General features: G+C 41.0%; 3 protein-coding genes across 4 annotated transcripts; all 3 read right to left on the bottom strand.

Annotated features, from left to right (window-relative positions):
* Nucleotides 1–763: 763 nt before the first annotated feature.
* On the bottom strand, nt 764–6,224 carry LOC124140991. The gene is made up of 5 exons (XM_046508841.2): nt 6,072–6,224; nt 4,452–4,702; nt 2,116–2,242; nt 1,455–1,621; nt 764–1,139 (listed from the first exon to the last, which is right to left on the bottom strand). The coding sequence occupies exons 1-5, from the start codon at nt 6,107–6,109 to the stop codon at nt 928–930; spliced, it is 795 nt and encodes a 264-aa protein (XP_046364797.1). The 5' UTR covers nt 6,110–6,224; the 3' UTR covers nt 764–927.
* A 1,447-nt stretch (nt 6,225–7,671) lies between these two features.
* Nucleotides 7,672–10,826, bottom strand: LOC124140992. The gene is made up of 5 exons (XM_046508842.2): nt 10,531–10,826; nt 9,893–10,137; nt 9,525–9,663; nt 9,170–9,339; nt 7,672–7,945 (listed from the first exon to the last, which is right to left on the bottom strand). The coding sequence occupies exons 1-5, from the start codon at nt 10,578–10,580 to the stop codon at nt 7,734–7,736; spliced, it is 816 nt and encodes a 271-aa protein (XP_046364798.1). The 5' UTR covers nt 10,581–10,826; the 3' UTR covers nt 7,672–7,733.
* Nucleotides 10,827–13,009: 2,183 nt separating this feature from the next.
* On the bottom strand, nt 13,010–16,480 carry LOC124140993. 2 transcript variants are annotated; one of them, XM_046508843.2, is made up of 5 exons: nt 16,356–16,480; nt 14,438–14,694; nt 14,126–14,254; nt 13,824–13,991; nt 13,010–13,307 (listed from the first exon to the last, which is right to left on the bottom strand). In XM_046508843.2, exons 1-5 carry the CDS (start codon nt 16,406–16,408, stop codon nt 13,078–13,080), a joined length of 837 nt encoding a protein of 278 aa, XP_046364799.2. In that variant the 5' UTR covers nt 16,409–16,480; the 3' UTR covers nt 13,010–13,077. The 2 variants fall into 2 exon arrangements, with proteins under 2 accessions (XP_046364799.2, XP_046364800.2); XM_046508844.2 differs by having other exon boundaries at nt 14,438–14,691; nt 16,356–16,470.
* Nucleotides 16,481–20,985: the final 4,505 nt, after the last annotated feature.

The raw sequence follows: 20,985 nt of genomic DNA, 5'->3' as shown, positions 1-20,985 counted from the left end.
GTGAGGGACAAACATTGAAAGAAAGTCGCGATCGTCGCAAGTTGCGAGGTTCATACACTTTGGCCCTCGCTCTATGACGGTTCATACTCCAATGAACACACACAAAGTGAAGTAAATTCTTGAATAAACGAAGCCAGTATTGTTGAACGCGGTCTGCAAAAAATAGAATAAAAAAGTGACTGGGAGCACAAGCACTAGTCCAGGGCTTTGTGGTACTCAACATGCAAAATCACATGCAATCAACCTGGTGATCGACAGTGTCTGCCCACACCATTATAGTGGTCACATAAGACAAACGCACTCATCACACCCTTACCCTGTGTGAGGGGGACATGTTCTTGTGTTTGTAGCACTTTACACCATGGAAACTAAGCGAGTATAAAGTCTGAAGGGGGTTATTTTACTCCCTACGCAGGCGCTTCGATTCGTACATAAATAACGTTAAGGAGACGGTGGGGTGGCCCAGTGGATAAAGCGTTTTCTCCTCGTGGGTACGATTCCCCTTAAGGGTACAATGTATAAAGCTGTTTTCTGGTGTTCCCCTCTCTGATAATGCTGAAAACAACGTTATACCAGTCACCCAGACGTAACGTTACATGTATTGCTATGTATTTATATTCATTCTCAAATCCCTAAGATGTGTTTACTACTTTCAAAATATTTGCATAAAGTATTCTGGAAGACCCTCAATATTAATTGGTCAGTCCCTGAAGACTGCCTACACATTGATTGAGAGTATTAAATGTAACTGAAGCAAGCAGCACTGAGCAGAGACACATTTTATTGATGGTTTGTGGGATACTATGCGTCTTGATGCGTAAAGACTCGATAGCTCTGGCCCAATGCACACACATTCTAGTTTCTGTCGGACCCTGCTTCCTTTGTAACCTTTCAATGTCGAACATCTTATTGATGGTTTGTGGGATACTATGCGTCTTGGTGCGTAAAGACTCGATAGCTCTGGCCCAATGCACACATTCTAGTTTCTGTCGGACCCTGCTTCCTTTGTAACCTTTCAATGTCGAACATCTGCACCTTGACACTGGACGTCATGACACTGACTTCGATGAAGTACTCCTTTTGGGCACTATCTACAACTTGGGTGAAGCTGACGCCGCCATTGTGGCCAAACCGGTAACCTGGAAACAAATAGATACACGTTATAGGTCAACAATCATATATACCCCTACTCATTCACTTTATGATCACTCACTGTCTCACTTACCTAAAACCCCACCCATTCACTCACTCCTCAAGCACACATTCACCCCTCATTCACTCACTCTTCAAGCACTCAGTTACCACTCGTTCACCCCTCACTCACTCACTTCTCAAGCACTCACTTATCCCTCATTCACACGCTCACCTCGGCATTTACCCCCTCGTTCACTCGCTCCTCCTGCACGCGTTTACCTTTCATTCACTTACTCGCCCCTTTCACCCCCTACCCTCACCTGAGATCCTCCCGGACCACCACTGGTTGGTCGTAGTGTTATCTGGGGAACACTTATCCCACTGTAACGCGTAGGTCATGGCGTAGCCCATGCGGAGGCGGCTGATGAGGTCATCCTGGGTGGTCACCTCTCCGCTTGGCGTGGACAACTTGTTCACAACAACACCTCTGGAAGCAGTATTTGTAGCCATATGGGTTCCCCTACTCTTTGTAACATACTGAAAAATGTTAAGTAACTGCCGACCGTAGCACACATTTTGCTGAATAAGGAACACATGTGCAGAAATGCTTTTGAACTAAGCGTTTCGATATATTAGTCTCATTCAGATGGATCACAAAGTAGTGATTCTGCGTGGGGTCTCGCGTGATTTAGTATGTATTCACAATGCTTGGTCTCTTACTTGTTCCTGTATATTGGGAGTAAAAGGGAGAGATATCCCCCAGTGCAACCAGTAGCTGACGACTAGCAGATAGCACTCCATTAGGTGTCAAACAGATGATCTGATATCAATTGGCATCATCCTACCCACCCATCCAAGTAAAATAGACAAAGTTGTCATGTAGACATTGGTGCCAAGTACTTTGTTCGCTCTCTGGCAGAATCTCCAGAATCCAGAGGTCTCAAGACATGCATTTGATACTTTCTAAAATGATGGCCTTACCCGTCTGTACTTGCACACTGAATAGAGCCGGTTGAAAGAAAGGCGGGAGCATCTTCGTTGACGTCCGTGATCTCCACAAAGACTTGGTCGGCACTGACGGATATTTGAGTGAACCTTACAGGGCGATCTGATCATCGATAGAGAGAGATAAGCTGTCACAAGCATATCTGTGTATTGCTGTGCAGATACACCTCTGTCTTCCAAGCACTTCGACACTCTATAAACCGGCATTGAGTTCCGGTCTTTGCAAACATTCTTATCAAAACTCTATATTCCGGGTACCAGCACTAATATTGACTCCAATGTCCTTTATATACCGGCATTGTTTCCTGACGAGGTAACAATCTGTGCCGGGAAACAACTGAACATGAACATTGTTAATTGGACAAACGATTTGTGTCAGTCTGTAACAATTTCAACGATCTTCGACACTTTGGACTTTTATCTCAAATTAAGCTGACAAACCGTGATACATGTGACTGTCTAGTACTGTACTGAACCAAACTTGTGTCCCCATGTTTACTTATGATACTGACAAATTCTGAGTAGACCGACACTCTGTCTAAATCGTCATGGCTATTACACAATTGGATAGACATATAGAAGATATAGAAGATATATGACAGGGAAGACAGATGGGTTTACACAGGTATATCTACGGAATGTACATGCTGGGTATACATTGACACGCATAGGTGTCTGTACATGCTGGGTATACATTGACATATGTGTCTGTACATGCTGGGTATACATTGACATAGGTGTCTGTACATGCTGGGTATACATTGACATAGGTGTCTGTACATGCTGGGTATACATTGACATATGTGTCTGTACATGCTAGGTATACATTGACATAGATATGTGTCTGTACATGCTGGGTATACATTGACACGCATAGGTGTCTGTACATGCTGGGTATACATTGACATAGATATGTGTCTGTACATGCTTGGTATACATTGACATATGTGTCTGTACATGCTAGGTGTACATTGACATAGGTGTATGTACATGCTAGGTATACATTGACATAGATATGTGTCTGTACATGCTGGGTTTACATTGACATAGATATGTGTCTGTACATGCTGGGTATACATTGACATAGATAGGTATCCGTACATGCTAGGTATACATTGACATAGGTGTCTGTACATGCTGGGTATACATTGACAGAGAAAGGTGTCTGTACATGCTGGGTATACATTGACAGAGAAAGGTGTCTGTACATGCTGGGTTTACATTGACATAGATATGTGTCTGTACATGCTGGGTTTACATTGACATAGATATGTGTCTGTACATGCTGGGTATACATTGACATAGATAGGTATCCGTACATGCTAGGTATACATTGACATAGGTGTCTGTACATGCTAGGTATACATTGACAGAGAAAGGTGTCTGTACATGCTTGGTATACATTGACATAGGTGTCTGTACAAGCTGGGTATACATTGACAGAGAAAGGTGTCTGTACATGCTGGGTACACATTGACAGAGATATGTGTCTGTACATGCTGGGAATACATTGACAGAGATAGGTGTCTGTACATGCTGGGTATAAAATGACATAGATAGTGTCTGCATGTGGTTGGCATGCAATGACCTTCATAGATATGTGTATAAGCTGCATGTATGTGTCGTGTATACTTTAACCTCACACACAAGGGTCTCTGCAAACATTGTCCCTGCACAGGTGTACATGTGTCTACCAGCGCTGGATATACATGTACTCATACACCTGTGTATGGATATACCGTACACGCATTGACTCTCTCTATATATGTGTGTATCTGTACGCGCTTGGCTTGCATTAATGCCTTTGATTGACTTCAAGATGAAACCCCACCTGGTTGATGACATGGTTCAACAGTACATGGAGTACAGGTTCTGCTACACTAAATCCGAACCAGATGTGACTTTTCCGTTTTCGTAGCTTTTAGTGCAGATCGATAGATATCTGCAGGCTGTGATTTGATGGTATTGTGTAAGAATTTCTATGTCTTTTAAATGTACATCCATCAAGTAAATAAAACTGGCCATGTTTTTTCAATATTGAGTGCTGTCTTTTTCAACATGATGACTTATGCTGAATGTGACCACAGATATTTTCAAGTAGGTGACATTTGGTGCGGAACTGCGGGTGGTGTGTAGAAAAGTAGATGGCTGAGCTGGTCATTTTTTTGTTTTTATTGCTGCTCTAAGGCCAAACTATGCACACACGTATAGGTAATAGCTGCTTAATTATTTAAAAAATAAGATAACGTCACTATAGAAGTCTATGGAAAAACATTTGGTTGTGTGTAACCTAGAAGGGGTGTATAACCAACCTGTAAGGTTATATCTTATCCCGTTGACCTTCCTGGTGATAGAGAACTCTACTGAGAACTGTGCATTTCCCTCGTCAAAGATGATGGCGTCGTCAACCCTGTCCCCCCACGAGAAGGATGGGATCTTCTTGGGCAGACTGTTGCTGCATTTGCTGACATTCAAGTCGTACGATATCTGCCCCCCGACTTGAAGAAACTTGACAGCATCTCCAAATGATAGCTGTGATGGTTTGCAGGAGCACCCGCCTAACCTTGGTAAAATGGGACATTGTAGCTCAAACACTTGTTATATAGTCTCTATTATCAAAGTCGATTTTCAAGGGCAGGTGCTTTCTGTTAAAACTTAACTGTCACATACGTTATATATTTCAGGGACCGCAACTCAACACTTTGTAACAACCTACATTTGCTAATACCGTTGAAACTGCCCACCCACAATGATTGAGGAAAAGTTTGATTCAACAACTGACCTTAAACTATTTCAAAGTCATGAAAGAATGTCGACACTTTGTAACAACCTACATTTGCTAATACCGTTGAAACTGCCCACCCACAATGATTGAGGAAAAGTTTGATTCAACAACTGACCTTAAACTATTTCAAAGTCATGAAAGAATGTCGGTTATTTGGGAAGTGAGTGAGTGCGTCAATGGAGGTTAACGCAAAAGTTGGCACTATCCTAGTTTTGTCCCAGCGGCCTGTAAGTTTCGTGATTCTGTATCAAGTGTGGAAAACTAACTGATAACGTTGATGACGTTTCTTTATTTAAGGTGTCTGAAACCTCGTTAACCTGAACTCATTATATCATTACATATGATATAAGACGATCTCACTATATTACCACTAAGTAATCCGGGATATGGTAACTTAAAACGTCAACACCAGATAATAACCAGCCTCGATTTTCTGCCCAAAGAGATACCATTGGGCGTAAAAGGCAAAATAGCGTTGAAAATTATATAAATGGATGACTGAAAATCACTTATGACAGCAGGTGTTCGAGAAAAGGGTTAGCATGTCCTGCTCTACCGGTAGCACCCGCAACTCAGAGAATTTGCATAATAAAGTAAGTGCTTGATTTTTGCTTGACACCGCATCGACACTACGCTTGTCTCGAACAACGGGTAAAGTGTACTATCGATGGCCCCCAATATATCGAGGTAATGAGGTGTCACAATTACTTGTTTTCCCCCAACGACACGTTTAAAGAGTTCAGAGAACAATAATTTTACAATCATCAGTAACTGTTATTCTTATAAATGAAATGGTTATAACACTCCGTGTCCTTGGACTAACAACGGGACATTTTTAGAAAAATTAAGAGAAAGACAATGGTAGAGTTCAAAAGTATTAACAATGATGTTTAAGTCAGAGAATGTGAACGCCGCTTTGAACAGTATTTCGGTTTATATCACGGTGCGTCACCTCTGTGTGAGAAGAAAGCCTTAAGTGAAGCATTTCTCAGTCGTTTACCACTTTTGTGAAACCCACGAGCACGGGTATAGTGCCAGCAAACACAATCAGCGCCAATTTAGCACAGGAACCCATAAACAATAGTTCCCTATACAGCAAATAGATGTCTATCATACAGCATTTTCTTATGCTAAACTCTGTACGTACATAAGCCCAGTAGCGATCACCAACAGGTAGGTTTCCATGTCAACACTTGTCCTTAATATATCTATACTTCTCTATCTTCTTTATCAGACAATCCAGGGTGTTGAGTCGCTTCTGTAGATAACCGGTGGTATCAATGACTTCTCGATTGCGAGTGTTGGGAACACTATACTACCTGCTGTCACACGTGACGCGTCATGAGAAGATGAGTTGCTGGTTGATATGTTCAAAGGTTAATATGGACCATTGTTCCTGTACCGGGTAACTACTATTGGTCATGCTGTGATATCTGATAGCTTTACATAGTGATAAATGAACTTTGAAAGCAATATACGGTCAGCATTTGTAATACATGTGCAGGGTCTCGTAATGAATGATCAAAACAATGTAGGCAAATCGTCATATATTAAACATTGCGGATGGTTTCACCAAGGGGCAGCGATCCACGTCGGAAATACGGCATGTTCAAATGCATTCGTCACCACTCGCCCCTTTCCGTAACCTGCTAGAAGACTCGTCCCCAACCCCAACCCCAACCCCAACCCCAACCCCACCCCCACCCCCATCGATGAATGTTATGTGAGAAAATACGACAAACCAATCAGAATGCGGGTATGACTTCTTCAAAGAATCCCTCAGGAATACGTTTTGATTTTACATATGTCTTGCATCTAAAAAAATAACCAAGACATAGTTAAATGTGTTCAATCATACTGTATAATTCCGCATGTCCCGTTGTGCCTTAAATTGCATCTGAAATACATATAATATATGGTGAAACATATGTGAACCATTACGCAACGAGTTTACAATTGTTCTAGGTATGCCCGTTTGCGCTAAGACGGAACCCGGTCGCCAAAATGGCCACGAGAGGGGTACGAGTCGCTATTCGGCTTGTTGATCAGAAAGAACGTTTATGTATGTTTTCGTGCTAAGGAATTCCCAGGGTTTTCCCCAGGAATGTGGAAGTAGTCCGTCGGTGTTTGCGTCATTTCAAGAACACGGTCTCGTGAAAAACGTATGAACGTCAAATTGTGTCGTTCATACACTTATGAACGTCAATTTCGCGGTCATGTGACCGACCTCTCGTCCAATGGAAAAGCCGTATATCGTGTAAGGTGATTATAGGCACCAGACTATCTTCAATTAAAGGCCGAATTGGTTGAGCAGGTGAATTCTAAGCACTCAATGTATGTATATGATCTGTGTTTCTGTAAATTCGTTGAGTAAGCATTATCGTAAATTTGCAATAATATTAAAACTAGAACCAGTCATGTGTGTGGTTGCTTGTACTATTCCGGCCGATTTATAGTGCTAGCCCACTGAGATACCATGCCGCAGTTTAACATAAAAACCCAATTCAGACACAGTATACTGACTCCGAGCCGACCAGTCCTTGTTTTAGGCCCTTAATGCCGAGCGCCAGACAGGGTAACAACAAATACCATCTTTTAACGTCATTTGGTATGACGCGGTCGGGGATCGAACTCCGGACCTTCCGCTCTCCGGGAGGACGTTCTACCACTGGACCACGGAGGCGGTCCTAATGAAAATAATTGAAACACATGGAACATGTACAATAAGTTCAAAGTAAAACCAAATGTTGGGACAAACTGCAGTAATTTTATTGGTCTATCAACTGATTTGTGAACAGAAACACTTACTTTACTGAGCATGTTTGTAGATTTTAAGTGTATCTCCATATATGCATTTTTTGTTGGCCAAATGGGTTGACTCCGATGTTTGTCGCGAGTACATGTACATGTCAATTGTGACGTTAGTTTCGGACGTCAGCTCAACATTGAAGACTGTAATGAACCCCAGGCCAAGGAGGCGATCCGAAAATACCATTGCTCCCTTCTTGTTGATCCGAAAATCTGAAAAATAGCATGTTGAAAGAGTAAGTAGTTTTAAATGCCATAACACCTGTTTTGAAAATACTTAATACCTCTAACCTCAATTCAGGTCCGTAAAACCTCCGCAGTGCTATCGAGATACGTTAGCCTAATCAACGCGGTAGACACAGTTGCGGAATTATCACTTTACTGTAACGGAATATGAACGATGTGGTTACGGATTTAGCGCGGTACTGTTGCAGAATTACAATGATGTGGTTGCTGAATTAACACGGAATTGCTGCGGGAGTAAAGGGACACAGTTGCGGAATAACTGCAGTACGCACGACTGCGAAATATCCCGGGTACGCGCGATTGCGAACCAACCGCGAAACGAACGTCTGGGGAATTACCACGGTGCTGCTGCGGAATTACGGCGATAGGGCTGCGGAATTTCCGCGGTACGTTTGTAATATGGTGTCATCGTGCCGCCAAGATATCACATAAAGATCTCTGAAATTCCACCAAAAAAGAATTGAGTAGTTATGAACGGAAGCGCTGTTTATTCAAAGTTAAGAGGCAACGCTTTACTCGTCTGTTTAATCAGCTTGAAACACGAGATTTATCTCGCAATTGTCTAATTAAAAGTCTAGACACTGGGTGATTATAGGCACCAGACTATCTTCCCTTAAAAGCCGAGACAGGAATTGGGTTGCCTGTAGCGATGACAACAGGTTAATGAGTGGATGTATCTGTTATTGACTTATCAGAAGGACATTAATTAAAACTCTTAAGGAAAGCTAAAATAGATCACATTCAAAATATTTTAATTAGTTTGTTAGTGCTACTTAATTCACTGGAGAAGACATATCATACAATTTTGGTCTTTAAATTATGTGGGCACGGGTGGCCAAGTCGTCTAAGGCGCCGCGATTCGCTGTGCAGAGTTGCGTCCCTTGGGCACGCCAAAAACCTATGAACGTGGGTTCGAATCCGGATTCGCCCCAGTTATGTTTCTAGGTTTGTCAGCACCATACCCGTGGTCGTGGGTTTCACAGAAGTGGTAAACGTCTGAGACCTGCTTCACTTCGCGCTTTCCTCCCACATTAAGCTGACACGCCTCAATAGAACTAGAATACTGTTAAAAGCGGGGTTAAACTCACTCACTCACTCACTCACTCTTTCAATCATGTAACATAGCAGCTGTTTACTAATACTAAAAAATGTGTTCATGTTCACGTGGGTCTACTAAGTGATTCTGCGTACCTACGATTCTTCCAGCGTAGTACTGTTTGGCATCCAATGGTTGTACAGGTACGCAGTGGTAGATATCAAAGACGTAATACACAATCTCCCCAGTCATAAGCGACATCTGAACATCTTTCAACGTCGTCAGTAGAGTTCCTTTAGGCGTCTGAGCAAACAACTGAAAACCCCTGAAGAAGAATGGAGGAAGAGTGAGACATTCTGCTTTTACCAAATTCAGTTTTAATTTCAGCTACTCCAGGAACTAAAGGAAAACTATACTCACTCACTCACTAATATATATGTAATAGTTCAATCTATTCGTTTACCATCCACAGAAGAGTTACTCTCTCTATATATATATACGAATAAGCACCCTTGGTCGTTTCCCTCGTTTTTGCAGACAACTTGTGATTGGTCCATTACGCTTCCGGTAGCGGGATTGATGTCGTTCATACCCACAAGCACATCTGGTGAGTCGTCAAGGGCAATGCCTGTTGACCTGATAGCAGGACCTGTATAAAACAAGATAATTATAACCTGTTATAGCCTACATTGAATTATTTGTAGTTGAAGAGTAGGGATTGCTGTGTTCGTGTGTGTATATGTGTGTGTGTTTGTGCGTGCGTGCGTGCGTGTGTGTGTGTGTGTGTGTGTGTGTGTGTGTGTGTGTGTGTGTGTGTACGCGTGTGTCAGTATGAGTCAGCTGGTTGTAGAGTTGCGGTCTAATGGGGCATTACAAACCAGTTAGATTGAGGTGCCTCCCGTCGACCTCCCTGTCTGAGCTGTACGTCAAGATGAACTTTCCAGTAGGGTAACTGGTCACGTAGCCATTGGTGATGACATCCCCATACGAATACATCGTAATGTTGCTGTAGATGTCGTTGGTGCATTGCTTGATGTTCACGAAGTAGCTGAGAGCTGCGGCGTTGATGTAATAGTCTAGGAACTCTCCTGGAGTCAAGAGCTTGGGCGTCCAGGCAGGCAGACTTCTCGGTAAAATATGTGTGCTGGTAAGTCTATATAATACTAAAGGCAAAAGTGAGAGGGTAAATATAAAGGTATCAGTATTCTCAGGATTCGTTATGCAGAGTTGCGCCCCTTAGATCAGGATCGAATCCAGCAGTTGCACCGATTATAATTCTTTGTTCGTCGGCACCATATCCGCTCTTGTTGATTTAACAAAGTAAACCACATACGTGATATGACTGAAAAACTTCCAAAGGAGCATAAATTCGAACTCACACTCGAAGATTACCCGTTAAAGGGAATTACAGCACAACTTTTTCAACTTGGCCAATCGTTTTCTTATCCCGTGTGAAAGAATATACGATTAAACACTTTACAATATCTTGAACAATACCATACAACGTACAACATACCCCAGAGGAATACCTAACAGAAGAATGGTCAAATGGCACGATCGGGTCATGATGGCGCCTTCGTGTACGACAGCAGGTGATTAGATTTAATCTGATTTCTGTAACGACCCACTAACCCGTTTTCTACTGTTTGTGTCAAGATGGTATTTGTAACATTCAATGCATGTAACATAGCTGATGTGCAAACAGTTTAGAAATTTAATATTACGTAAAGCGGCCCCGTTCAACAAAGCGATCATATACTAGACTATATATGTTACATACAACCATGTAGAGGATCATATATAGACAATCTAGAACATAGGTACATACCTTAGTGAAATGATATTCACACCGGACACATAGCAGGAACATTGACAGGCTTTACAAAATGAAAGGATGGAAAGGACATAGGTACGTCAAGAAATGCTAGAACACGTTTCATCTTTACAGCGATAAGAGGAAATTTAATTGGGTTATCAAAATGCCGTAAAGGTTTCACGGTTGTTTGTTTGTTTGTTTGTTATATCAAAGGCTATGACATACAAAGTTAATGTATTCGCGTCGCACATTTATGGTATACAACCCAATGTGTACATATTTTGTTATTGTCTGAAGGTGTGTCAGAAGGAAGAAACTAAAATTTAAAAGAAAATACAAATTAAAATACACAATTATTTTCCCAATTAATTTTCATGTTCTTCACAAGTATTATGGTGAGGTATTTGTTCATTTTCATTTCATTTTGAGGTATTACTTTCTATTTTTCCCCAACACGTATAATAACGTAGGACCTTCTTGACAAAGGGGGTCGTTTGAGTAGTCTAGTTGTTAAAGCGTTCGCTCGTCATGCCGAAGACCCGGGTTCAAATCCCCACATGAGTACAGTGTGTGAAGCCCATTTCTGGTGTCCTCTGCCGCGATATTGCTGGAATATTGCTAAAAGCGGCGTAAAACCATACCCCCTTATTCACTCACTCACTCTTGACAACTGGTTTCTTGTGTACACAGTGAGGAGACTGGTCAATCTGTAAACAATATAGATTATGTGGTAAGCGCGTGAATTCATTGATAACTGACAATTGTTGACAATAAGTAACTAATTTTCAGTTTTCGATATATTCATGCGACGCCCGTTACCTGTCTATCATTTAGGCAGGGTAACAACAAGTACCATCTTTACGTCTTTTCTTATGACGCGGCCGGGGATCAAATCTCCGACTTTTCGCCCTTCCGGGCATACGTTCTATCCACTTCGGAGGCGGCCCAACGCCTTCTATGATGTCTTGTGGAATTATTAATATTAAGATTGTTAATCTATCTCCTGATCATCGATCACCCTTTGGGATGCAAGTTGAACGTTACAGTCACTGAGAGTAGTTGGTGCTCTTTTGCAAAGTACACAGCATAGGACATGCATTCGTGACCAACTCGTGTTATTCCGGGACAAGCCGAATAGCGACTCGTGCCCCTCTCGTGGCCATTTTTGCGACCGAGTTCCGTCTTAGTGCAAACGGGCATGCCTGAAACAATTGTCAACTCGTTGCGTAATGGTTCATATATATCTCCCCGTATATTATATATATTTCATATGCAGTTTAAGGCACACCGGGACATGCGGAATTATACAGTATGTTTGAACACATTTAACTGTGTCTTGAGTATATTTTTAGATGCAAGTCATATATACAATCAAATATTATTTCTGAGGGATTCTGTGACGAAGAACTTGAAGTCATACCCGCATTCTGATTGGTTTGTCGTATTTTCGCACAACGCATTCATCGATAGGGGGACGAGTCTTCTTGCAGGTTACGGAAAGGGGCGAGTAGTGACGAATGGTTTAAAAAGTAGTCAATTTGATCATACGAGAGCCGTTCAATAAGTTTTGCAACTTGGGCATTTGTGTTTACACAAACAGTGCCAACTTGTGGCAGGTGTGACACTAGTCATAACATCAGGTTGACACGTGTTATAACAAGTTCCAGACACAACAATAAGTTAGATGTGATGGCTTCATTCACCTAAGGGTGGTCACAATCATGGATTCTCTCAAACATGAACAACGCGCTGTAATAAAGTTCCTTACCAAGAAGAGATGAAAAGCAAAAGAATTGCACAGGCCGCCATATGTGAATGTGGATTCTAACAGTTTAATCACCCACCCTACAGCCCAGGCTTAGCCCCCCAGTGACTATTTCCTGTTCCGGCAAATGAAATCTGCCCTACGTGGAAGACGCTTCCAGGATGACGAGGACACAAAGGCTGCCACAGAGGCGTTGTTAGAGGGCCAATCTGCGGATTTCTAGAAAAGTGGTATTAAAAGCTTGAAGGACCAATGGAAAAAGTGTATTGTGGTCAATGGAGATTATATTAAAACATAAAGTGCAAAAGATATTCTTCGACTTGGTCGTATATAGAAGTTGCAAATCTTATTGAACGCCCCTTGTAATTGCTATTAATATTCACTTGTTAAACACAAAGTCAAGACATGATCGGATCATATACAGGTGACGCTTTATTCACCACAATACAATCATACAAGTCAGTTGCCATCAATCGAGCATATCAAGTTTGTGGGGACGTTATTTTATACACACCAAATCCAAACGTCCCTATTGTGTACTTGCATGTTTTCGTAACTAACTGTCTTGGATTTCCCTTTTGTGAATACGTGTACTTCTCCAAGGTGATATCATCTGATGACGTCATCTTGATTGTTATGATATCCATTGATAAATTACTGTTCACAACCCGGTAAGTGAAAACGACGCTCCCGTCCTCATCCAATCGATACTCTGAAAATGTCGTTAACATTCACTTAGCTATTAGTACAATAAGTTTAGAGTTGATGTGACGCTTTCTCTTCTTACAACTGACGCTCATGCACACCGTAAACGGTAATAAACAATAAATACATGATCATTCTTTGGTGTAGATATTATGGTAACCTGATAGAAAGGAATAATGGTATTTCTTATTGGACATATCAGCTGTAACTCTATTGTGCTCTGTTATTAAACGTATTCTGGCATATGCATATGTTTCTGCTATGACATGATGAAATATTTGGGTTTTAGGTTTAAAACAATAAAAGCAACTGCTTTAACATCACAGTAATACACCAAAGCCTTCGTAGTAGACGAATTTATTCTGTATGTGAAATGGGACGCTTACGGAAAAAATGGAACAAAAATACACGGAAATAATAATCGCTGACAACACATGTTTGGGAAACCATTGCACAGATAGCATCCACCCTAGAAATACCCTTAGCATTAACACAGGACAGAATAACGGTATCACATACATACCATCAATAGGCCCGGCATCTACATATATATGGGTATAGTTCTTGGGCCTGGGTTCGCAGTATGTGGTGTAGATGCTGTACGATAGCAGAGATCCCTTCAGCAACTCTCCTTTGATGTCATCAAAAACTAACTGCTTTCCTCCTGGCGTTTGAGCAATTGGTGTAAACCCTGAAACAAAAAGCTAAAAATCACTCTCTTTTTTCTAAATTGTGCATTATTTTCAAAGTCATTAAGGGGAATCAGAGGAGGAAATACAGCTCAATTACAGCGAAAGAAGTAAAGATACGAAATGTCGAATATACCTGTCATGGCCCAACACTCCATGTGAAGATAGGCCATTCTGGTCAACGTCTTTGGGTCATAGTCGTTTATATAGACGTAAGCATAGCCGGTGGCATCCATCTGAACACCAGTGAGGCGGGACGTGGGGCCTGGGTGAGAGGATGACGAAAATATACGAATGAACTCTTAAAGCAGAAATATATCTTCAAATTGTGTTATTGACCATTGAGTTTGAATGTTTGTCAGATTGCCTGTGACACAAACATGTTTATGCCAACTTAGAAAAATCAGAAGAAATGCATAATGATAGTTTCAGATAGTGTCACACCCACCACTTCTAGTTTCGTGTCTGTCATCCACGTAACGCTGTCTCCAGAACGTGAGGTTGTTGAGAGGGCCGTACATGACGTAGCGGCCGTGTCTGATGTCGTCTCCAAAGTCGTTTGTCTTGATGGGAGGGGACGTCTGGGCCACCGTCTTGCAGCCAGTCATGTTGACAGAGTAACTAAGCAGGGCCCCCGCCAGGAAGTGATCAGTTGTTTCTTCAGGTAGCAGTGGTCGTGGGTACGTAGCGCTGCTGCTGCTACTGCTGGTTGATTAAAACAAACAGACACGTCATCCTATGCATGTAAAGTTTCGAACTAGATATTGGCCAATGGAATGACGGAATGATGCAGTACTGTCAAACGGATTTTCAATAACCATTAATGATGCCTTTTCGTTTATTGTATAATTACAAATCATTTTAGCTCGGGCAGGGTAATGCTAAACCGCTTTTGGAATTCGTACTTTTTAATATACCGAGGATCAAGAAAATCAGTAATGCACGGTATTGCTATTGTGAATATAGTTTTGATTTATTAACATGCTTATAACTGATATGACGTACATGTATAGACAATACGTTTAGGCTGCATAAAGCGTCAATTCAAGTATTGCTGTTTTGTAGGTGGACTTCAAGACAGTTGATCTAAGTAGGTCTTCGCATTTCAAGGCCAACCATGGTATAATATATATCAACTGTGCTTCAGATACAGTTCAATAACAAAAAGATTATTCTGAAATAAAATACTGCATCTTTCAATACATATTCATGAAGACATCTTCTCCTCTTGAAAGTCGTGATTCACAATTTGCATGTGTATGTTCCTGCACGGCGTATCATTTGGATTGTTGATATTCACACATGCGGTTTTTAATGAGACGGCACACAATGCTTGTTTAGCTATCAGTTGCTCATAAAAACACTTTCGTTCAACCTCTTACGTAATGCCAAGCTTGCTGAAATCATCGTCTATGTGCCGTGAATAATGCCATGCTGTGATGCATACATGCAAAAAAACTATAATTGCATAACGTTCCCAAAAAGTGTAGATAATATACTCCTATTATAAAATATTTACTATACGAAAAGACACTCGGCTAATAATCTTTTTAGATGTGCAAATATTGTTAATAAATTGCAAAAGTTATAATACTGATAATAATATGTTTTGTACTTTTGGAATGTAAACGAACATGGGTAATACAGAACTGTTTTGTTATATGTTCAGAAATGATGGCATAGTGAGGTCCTATGATAAGTAGATAAGATATGATCTGGGACAAGCCGTGCAATATGGTGTGACATATCCTGCCGGGCAAAAACAAGTATACACCCAAACAAGAAATGGTTATTCGACGGAGATGTATTTGATACGGGTATCATCGCAGTGTTTCGAAAACTGTTTTCAGCCGAGTGAAGATTTGATTCCGTTTGTACTTTTTGGGTCAAATCAAATTTTCAAATGTAAAGTATATTTCTTTTCCCTGGCAGTTTACATAGTGATGTACAGGTCCATACAACCGCAAATACAATACTACCTTCATATGCACTGGTCAATATAACCAACCAGAACTACTTAAATAAACATAGGTCGATGCAACCGAAAATCAAGATCCACCTAAATAAGCATTTACCGATAGAAAATCAACCTACTTAAACATTAGCCCATACAGTTGGCGGTAGTGCCATGGGGACTTCCTTTATAAACATTACTCTATATGATATGAATACCCGGACTATCTACATAAGCATTGCTAGACATTGTACAAAGGTTTGTCAAGTCACATTGCTAGACATTGTAGACATACAAAGGTTTGTCAAGTCAGGTGTATTCGATAGAATAGCAATATCAGGGCTACCTAGATCTACACAAACATAGGTGGATGCAGTCTGTTTGTTGGGGTGTCGGTAAGGTAAGTATTTACCTGATCACACTGACCAAGAGGAGAAGGAGTATTGGAGTAGTGGGCACCATCATAAAGCAGCTGGTCAACTGTCGTGTTAGTCGCCAGCCTAATCTAGGTGTGGCGTGTATCTAGGTCAGATATTTATCTACAATACCCAGTGCTGAGCACGTCGAGAATCTATATAGAGTTACCCCCCGTGAATCAGTGTAGTTCTGTGTCAGTCTGTCGAGGAAATAACAAACGACATAGTAAACGTTAATAGTAAACACGCACTAAGGATCCCGGGGTTGTGGGCATCGCGCCCCATACAGTAAGAGGACAAATAACGCAACAGACAATTAAAACTAAATGTGTATATTCTTAGTGATAGGACACGTTAGTAAGTACTTCCATCGGAGGTATGAGGTCAGTATCATCAACATGAATGTCTAGGTTACTTTAAGGAGGCAGAGGTGCGGAGACGTAGCCTAGTGGTTAAAGCGTTAGTTCGTCACGCCGAAGACCCGGGTTCGATTCCCGACATGAGTACAATGTGTGAAGCCCATTTCAGGTGTCCCCCGCCGTGATATTGCTTGAATATTGCTAAAAGCGGCGTAAAACCATACTCACTCACTAGAAGACAGAACGACTTCATGAAAGCCAAATTTGTGTAATGGTGTCATAAATTATTTATATATTGAAATAGTACGAGGAAGTACAATGCATTATAGATTATTATGATATTGATTACTACATAAAATGTATCAAATATAAGTTTGAAATGTTGTGCATTAAGAGACATGCATTACCTGAGTTAGTATTGTGTCACTCAAGAATGTCCATGGATCAGAATAATCGTACGAGTACAACATGTGAAACGCTTGTAAAATATTTCACACCGGTGTGCTCATGTTTTATATTCCCAGGGTGATCGTCACGGTACAGTATTTGTCTGTTCAAAGACAAGGGATAGAAGACGATTTTACATACTATTATTTTACTTATGGAAACCTTCGGGTGTATAGGACGTTTCTTTTGTTTACAAGGAATAGACGAACAACCTTCTAAACATATGAATTATGAAACCAAGAAATGGATAAGTTATGAAGTTTTCAGGAAAGTGGTGATGGTGTTCACCTGTTATTAGTTTGTCTATATTTCATTGTTACGTAAAATAACGATGCCCTCATATCAGTGGACATACCCAAAAATCAAGGAACTCTTTATGTAAGCCTTTATTAATAAATTTACTTTAACCTAATCAACATGTCATCATTGTAGGAATTGCGCATTAAAAATGTCATCTGATGTCACTGGATGTTTCTGTTTCGTTACAATATATATTGACGTCATTATTTTTCACGTAGGTTTAACATTTACCGCTCCGATAATGTAATAATATATTTTCTGAAAATAACAGACATTACATCTTACCAAGATCTGATTATTACGCTTGTGACAAAACTCATGGAATTATCAAGATTCTCTGGAATGCAAGCATTATGAAATAGTGTACTTCTCAAAATTGATGTCATCTGATGACGGCATCTTGATAGTTATGATATCCATTGATAAATCACGCTTAAAAACCCGGTAGGTGAAAACGACGCTCCCGTCTGGATCCAATCGATACTCTGAAAACGTCGTTAACATTGAGCCATCAGTGTTGAATAAGCTAAGGGAGACAACTGATCATTAGGTGTCTTTGCAGCAACGGAGGGGCGCATGTCAAGCGAATGTTATTATGCGCCACAGTCAGTGATATTCCAGCGATATCACGGCGACTGTCAAAATCGAGATTGGGAATGAGTGAAAGCATAAGCAACGATATACACCGTCGGACATGATGACCCACAGTCAGGTGACACATTGTTACCACCCGTGCCTCTTTTGTCGAATCTCACCACAAGGATGGGATAGTATAGTACTGGTGACCTTTTATAACCTGGAGTCTTTCACCCTTTTTACTATCAGTTCAATGACCATTGTCGATATTTGTGAGGACATAAGATAATAATGTGATAGACAGCCACGCATATATGTTTCATGTCAGAGTATAGGTCTGTGTTCATTTGTGTTTCGGCATATCTTGTCCTAGCGCTATCCACTGTCATGTAAAGTTGGCCCACACATGTCTGTTCACTATCGCGTGTACATATCATCAATAGGCCCGGCATCTAAATGTACATGGGTATAGTTCTTGGGCCTGGGTTCGCAGTACGTGGTGTAGATGCTGTACGATAGCAGAGATCCCTTCAGCAACTCTCCTTTGAGGTCATCAATGACCAACTGCTTTCCAATTGGTGTTTGAGCAAATGGAGTAAACCCCCTGAAATCGGCATTCCACCATTAATTTGTAAAATACTGGAATCTGTTTGGTCAATCAGAGGTTTCAAATCACAGTACTCCCCTCTGATTGCAACAGCTGATTTGAGGGCCGCATCATCTCGGAAGGTAATAATTGTAAAAGAAGAGTTGAAGGGACAACAAAAATTTAAACTCTGGTGCTTTTCTATATCCTACCATGACGTCATATGTTGTGCTTCAAATTTGCGTGTCATTGATTGAAGTGCGGTGAAAACTTAGCCTTGCACACCGTTCTTAATTTTCTTCAGGGGTGTCAACTTCATGTTGTCTTAAGAAGCTATGCTCAACATGTTCAATGCTTTCCACATAAATGTAGTTATAATATAAAATAATAATGTTAGGGGAAGAACATTGCCATATTCGTTAAATAGCAACCGGTGTTTCTTTATTCAGCCTAACATCAACTTCAACGCATACCGCTTCACTAAATATATTCACTAACATTAAGCGTTTAAGATTTGTCATGGTAGAACGCATTGTGTTGTTGTTATATATCATGGTTATAATGTCATTACTGTTTTCAATGTAGAGCTACCGTTAACCGTTACTTGATCCAAGCAGCCGAATTATATCTCCAAAATAGGCGCAGTCAGACAGGGACTGCGTTTTTAAGTCGGGGTTGTTAATTCATGTCACTAAGAAAGAGAACATTTAGTTATTTCCAGATGGAATAAAACCCAAATAAAAATACCCGTCATGGCCCTGTACCGCATGTGAACATTCGTAACCCGGGACCTCGTCTTTGGGTCATAGTCGTCTATATAGACGTAGGCGTAGCCAGTGGCGTCCACCTCGAAACCAGAGGCGAGTCAAGGGGCCTAAAGAAAGAGAACCAGTCGTTCCTTCATACGTACAGTGTGAGTGTGTGCACCCTGAACTACATGCAACTGAATTATGAATTATACAAGGCGAATTATGCCAGCGACACGATTCACCAGACTGATCTGTTACGTATCATCATATCTGGTTGAGGAGAGTGACGGTACAGTGACTAGAGACATTTGAAGAACATCCGAAGAACATGACCCTTTCAATGTTGTTCATATTATAAAAGGGGGCACGGGTGGCCCAGTCGTCTAAGGCGCCGCGATTCGCTGTGCAGAGTTGCGTCCCTTGGGCACGCCAGAAACCTATGTATGGTTCGAATCCCGGTTCGCCCCGATTATGTTTCTAGGTTTGTCAGCACCATACCCGTGCTCGTGGGTTTCACCGAAGTGGTAAACGTCTGAGACCTGCATCACTTTTGGCTTTCCTCCCACATTAAGCTGACACGCCGCGATATAACTGGAAAACTGTTAAAAGCGGCGTTAAACCCAAACTCACTCACTCACTCACTCATATTATAAAAATGAATGTTCAATTAATTTTACTTCATACTTCTCATAATGGTCAGGCTATCGAACAGATATGTTCAGTAATTAATTGGGCATTAAACTTTCTGCTGCATGTAAGTTATTCTTTTATTTTCATTGTTTGCGAAGAGGCAAATTATTTCGCAAATGCAGAGGTGACGACATTCATTGTTCGTGACGTCGTTGGTGACTTCGTTCACATAATAGATTTACTGGGCTGATGCATCCACTTCTGATCGGCAATGACACCTTTTTCTTCATTATCTCAGATTCACGTCATCCTATGCATGTTAAGTGGTCGTGGGTTACTAGAGCTGCGGGATCTAGAGGGAATCCACCAGGTTGATTAGAAACACAATTCTGATAAAAAGGCTTATGTTTCAGTTCACTTCCATGAAGGAGGACTCTGCACTACTGTACTGCATTATAACTATAGCATTCTACTGTAATCAGAAATGGGGCAAGCAATCGAGGATTATATTCCGTGATCTGCAAATAGTTTATGAAAATATATTTATCCTCTCTTGAAGAAATAAGCAAAGACCTAAATGTATAATCGTTAAAGAGAATTGTCCAGCCCGAAGCATTTTAATACATCAATTTCTAGAACAAGATGGAGTTTCAAACACATAGTACATGTATACATGTACCACCCATGAAACTGGGTGAGTCAGTGTGCCTGAATTAGGATTTGGTTTGGTTTGGTTTGGTTTGTTGTTTAACGCCGCACTCATATAAATATTCCAGCTATATGGCGGCGGTCTGTAAATAATCGGGTCTGGTAGCTTCAGGTATATCGTTGATCTGATATCGTTCAATAACAATCAAATAGCCAATTCTCTTTCACTGATTTACGCACCTGAACTCGAAACAAAAGAGACCAGTAAGACTGCATCATCTGTTTCATATTCAGATCTGTGCCTAAAGATTCGGAGTGACAAATAACTCTC

The sequence above is a fragment of the Haliotis rufescens genome, unplaced genomic scaffold, assembly GCF_023055435.1.
Source record: "Haliotis rufescens isolate VD_foot unplaced genomic scaffold, xgHalRufe1.0.p SCAF_3, whole genome shotgun sequence".
Classification (NCBI taxonomy): domain Eukaryota; kingdom Metazoa; phylum Mollusca; class Gastropoda; order Lepetellida; family Haliotidae; genus Haliotis; species Haliotis rufescens.
The sequence above is the reverse complement of the archived record's forward strand: the minus strand, read 5'-3'. Positions and strand labels throughout refer to the sequence as shown.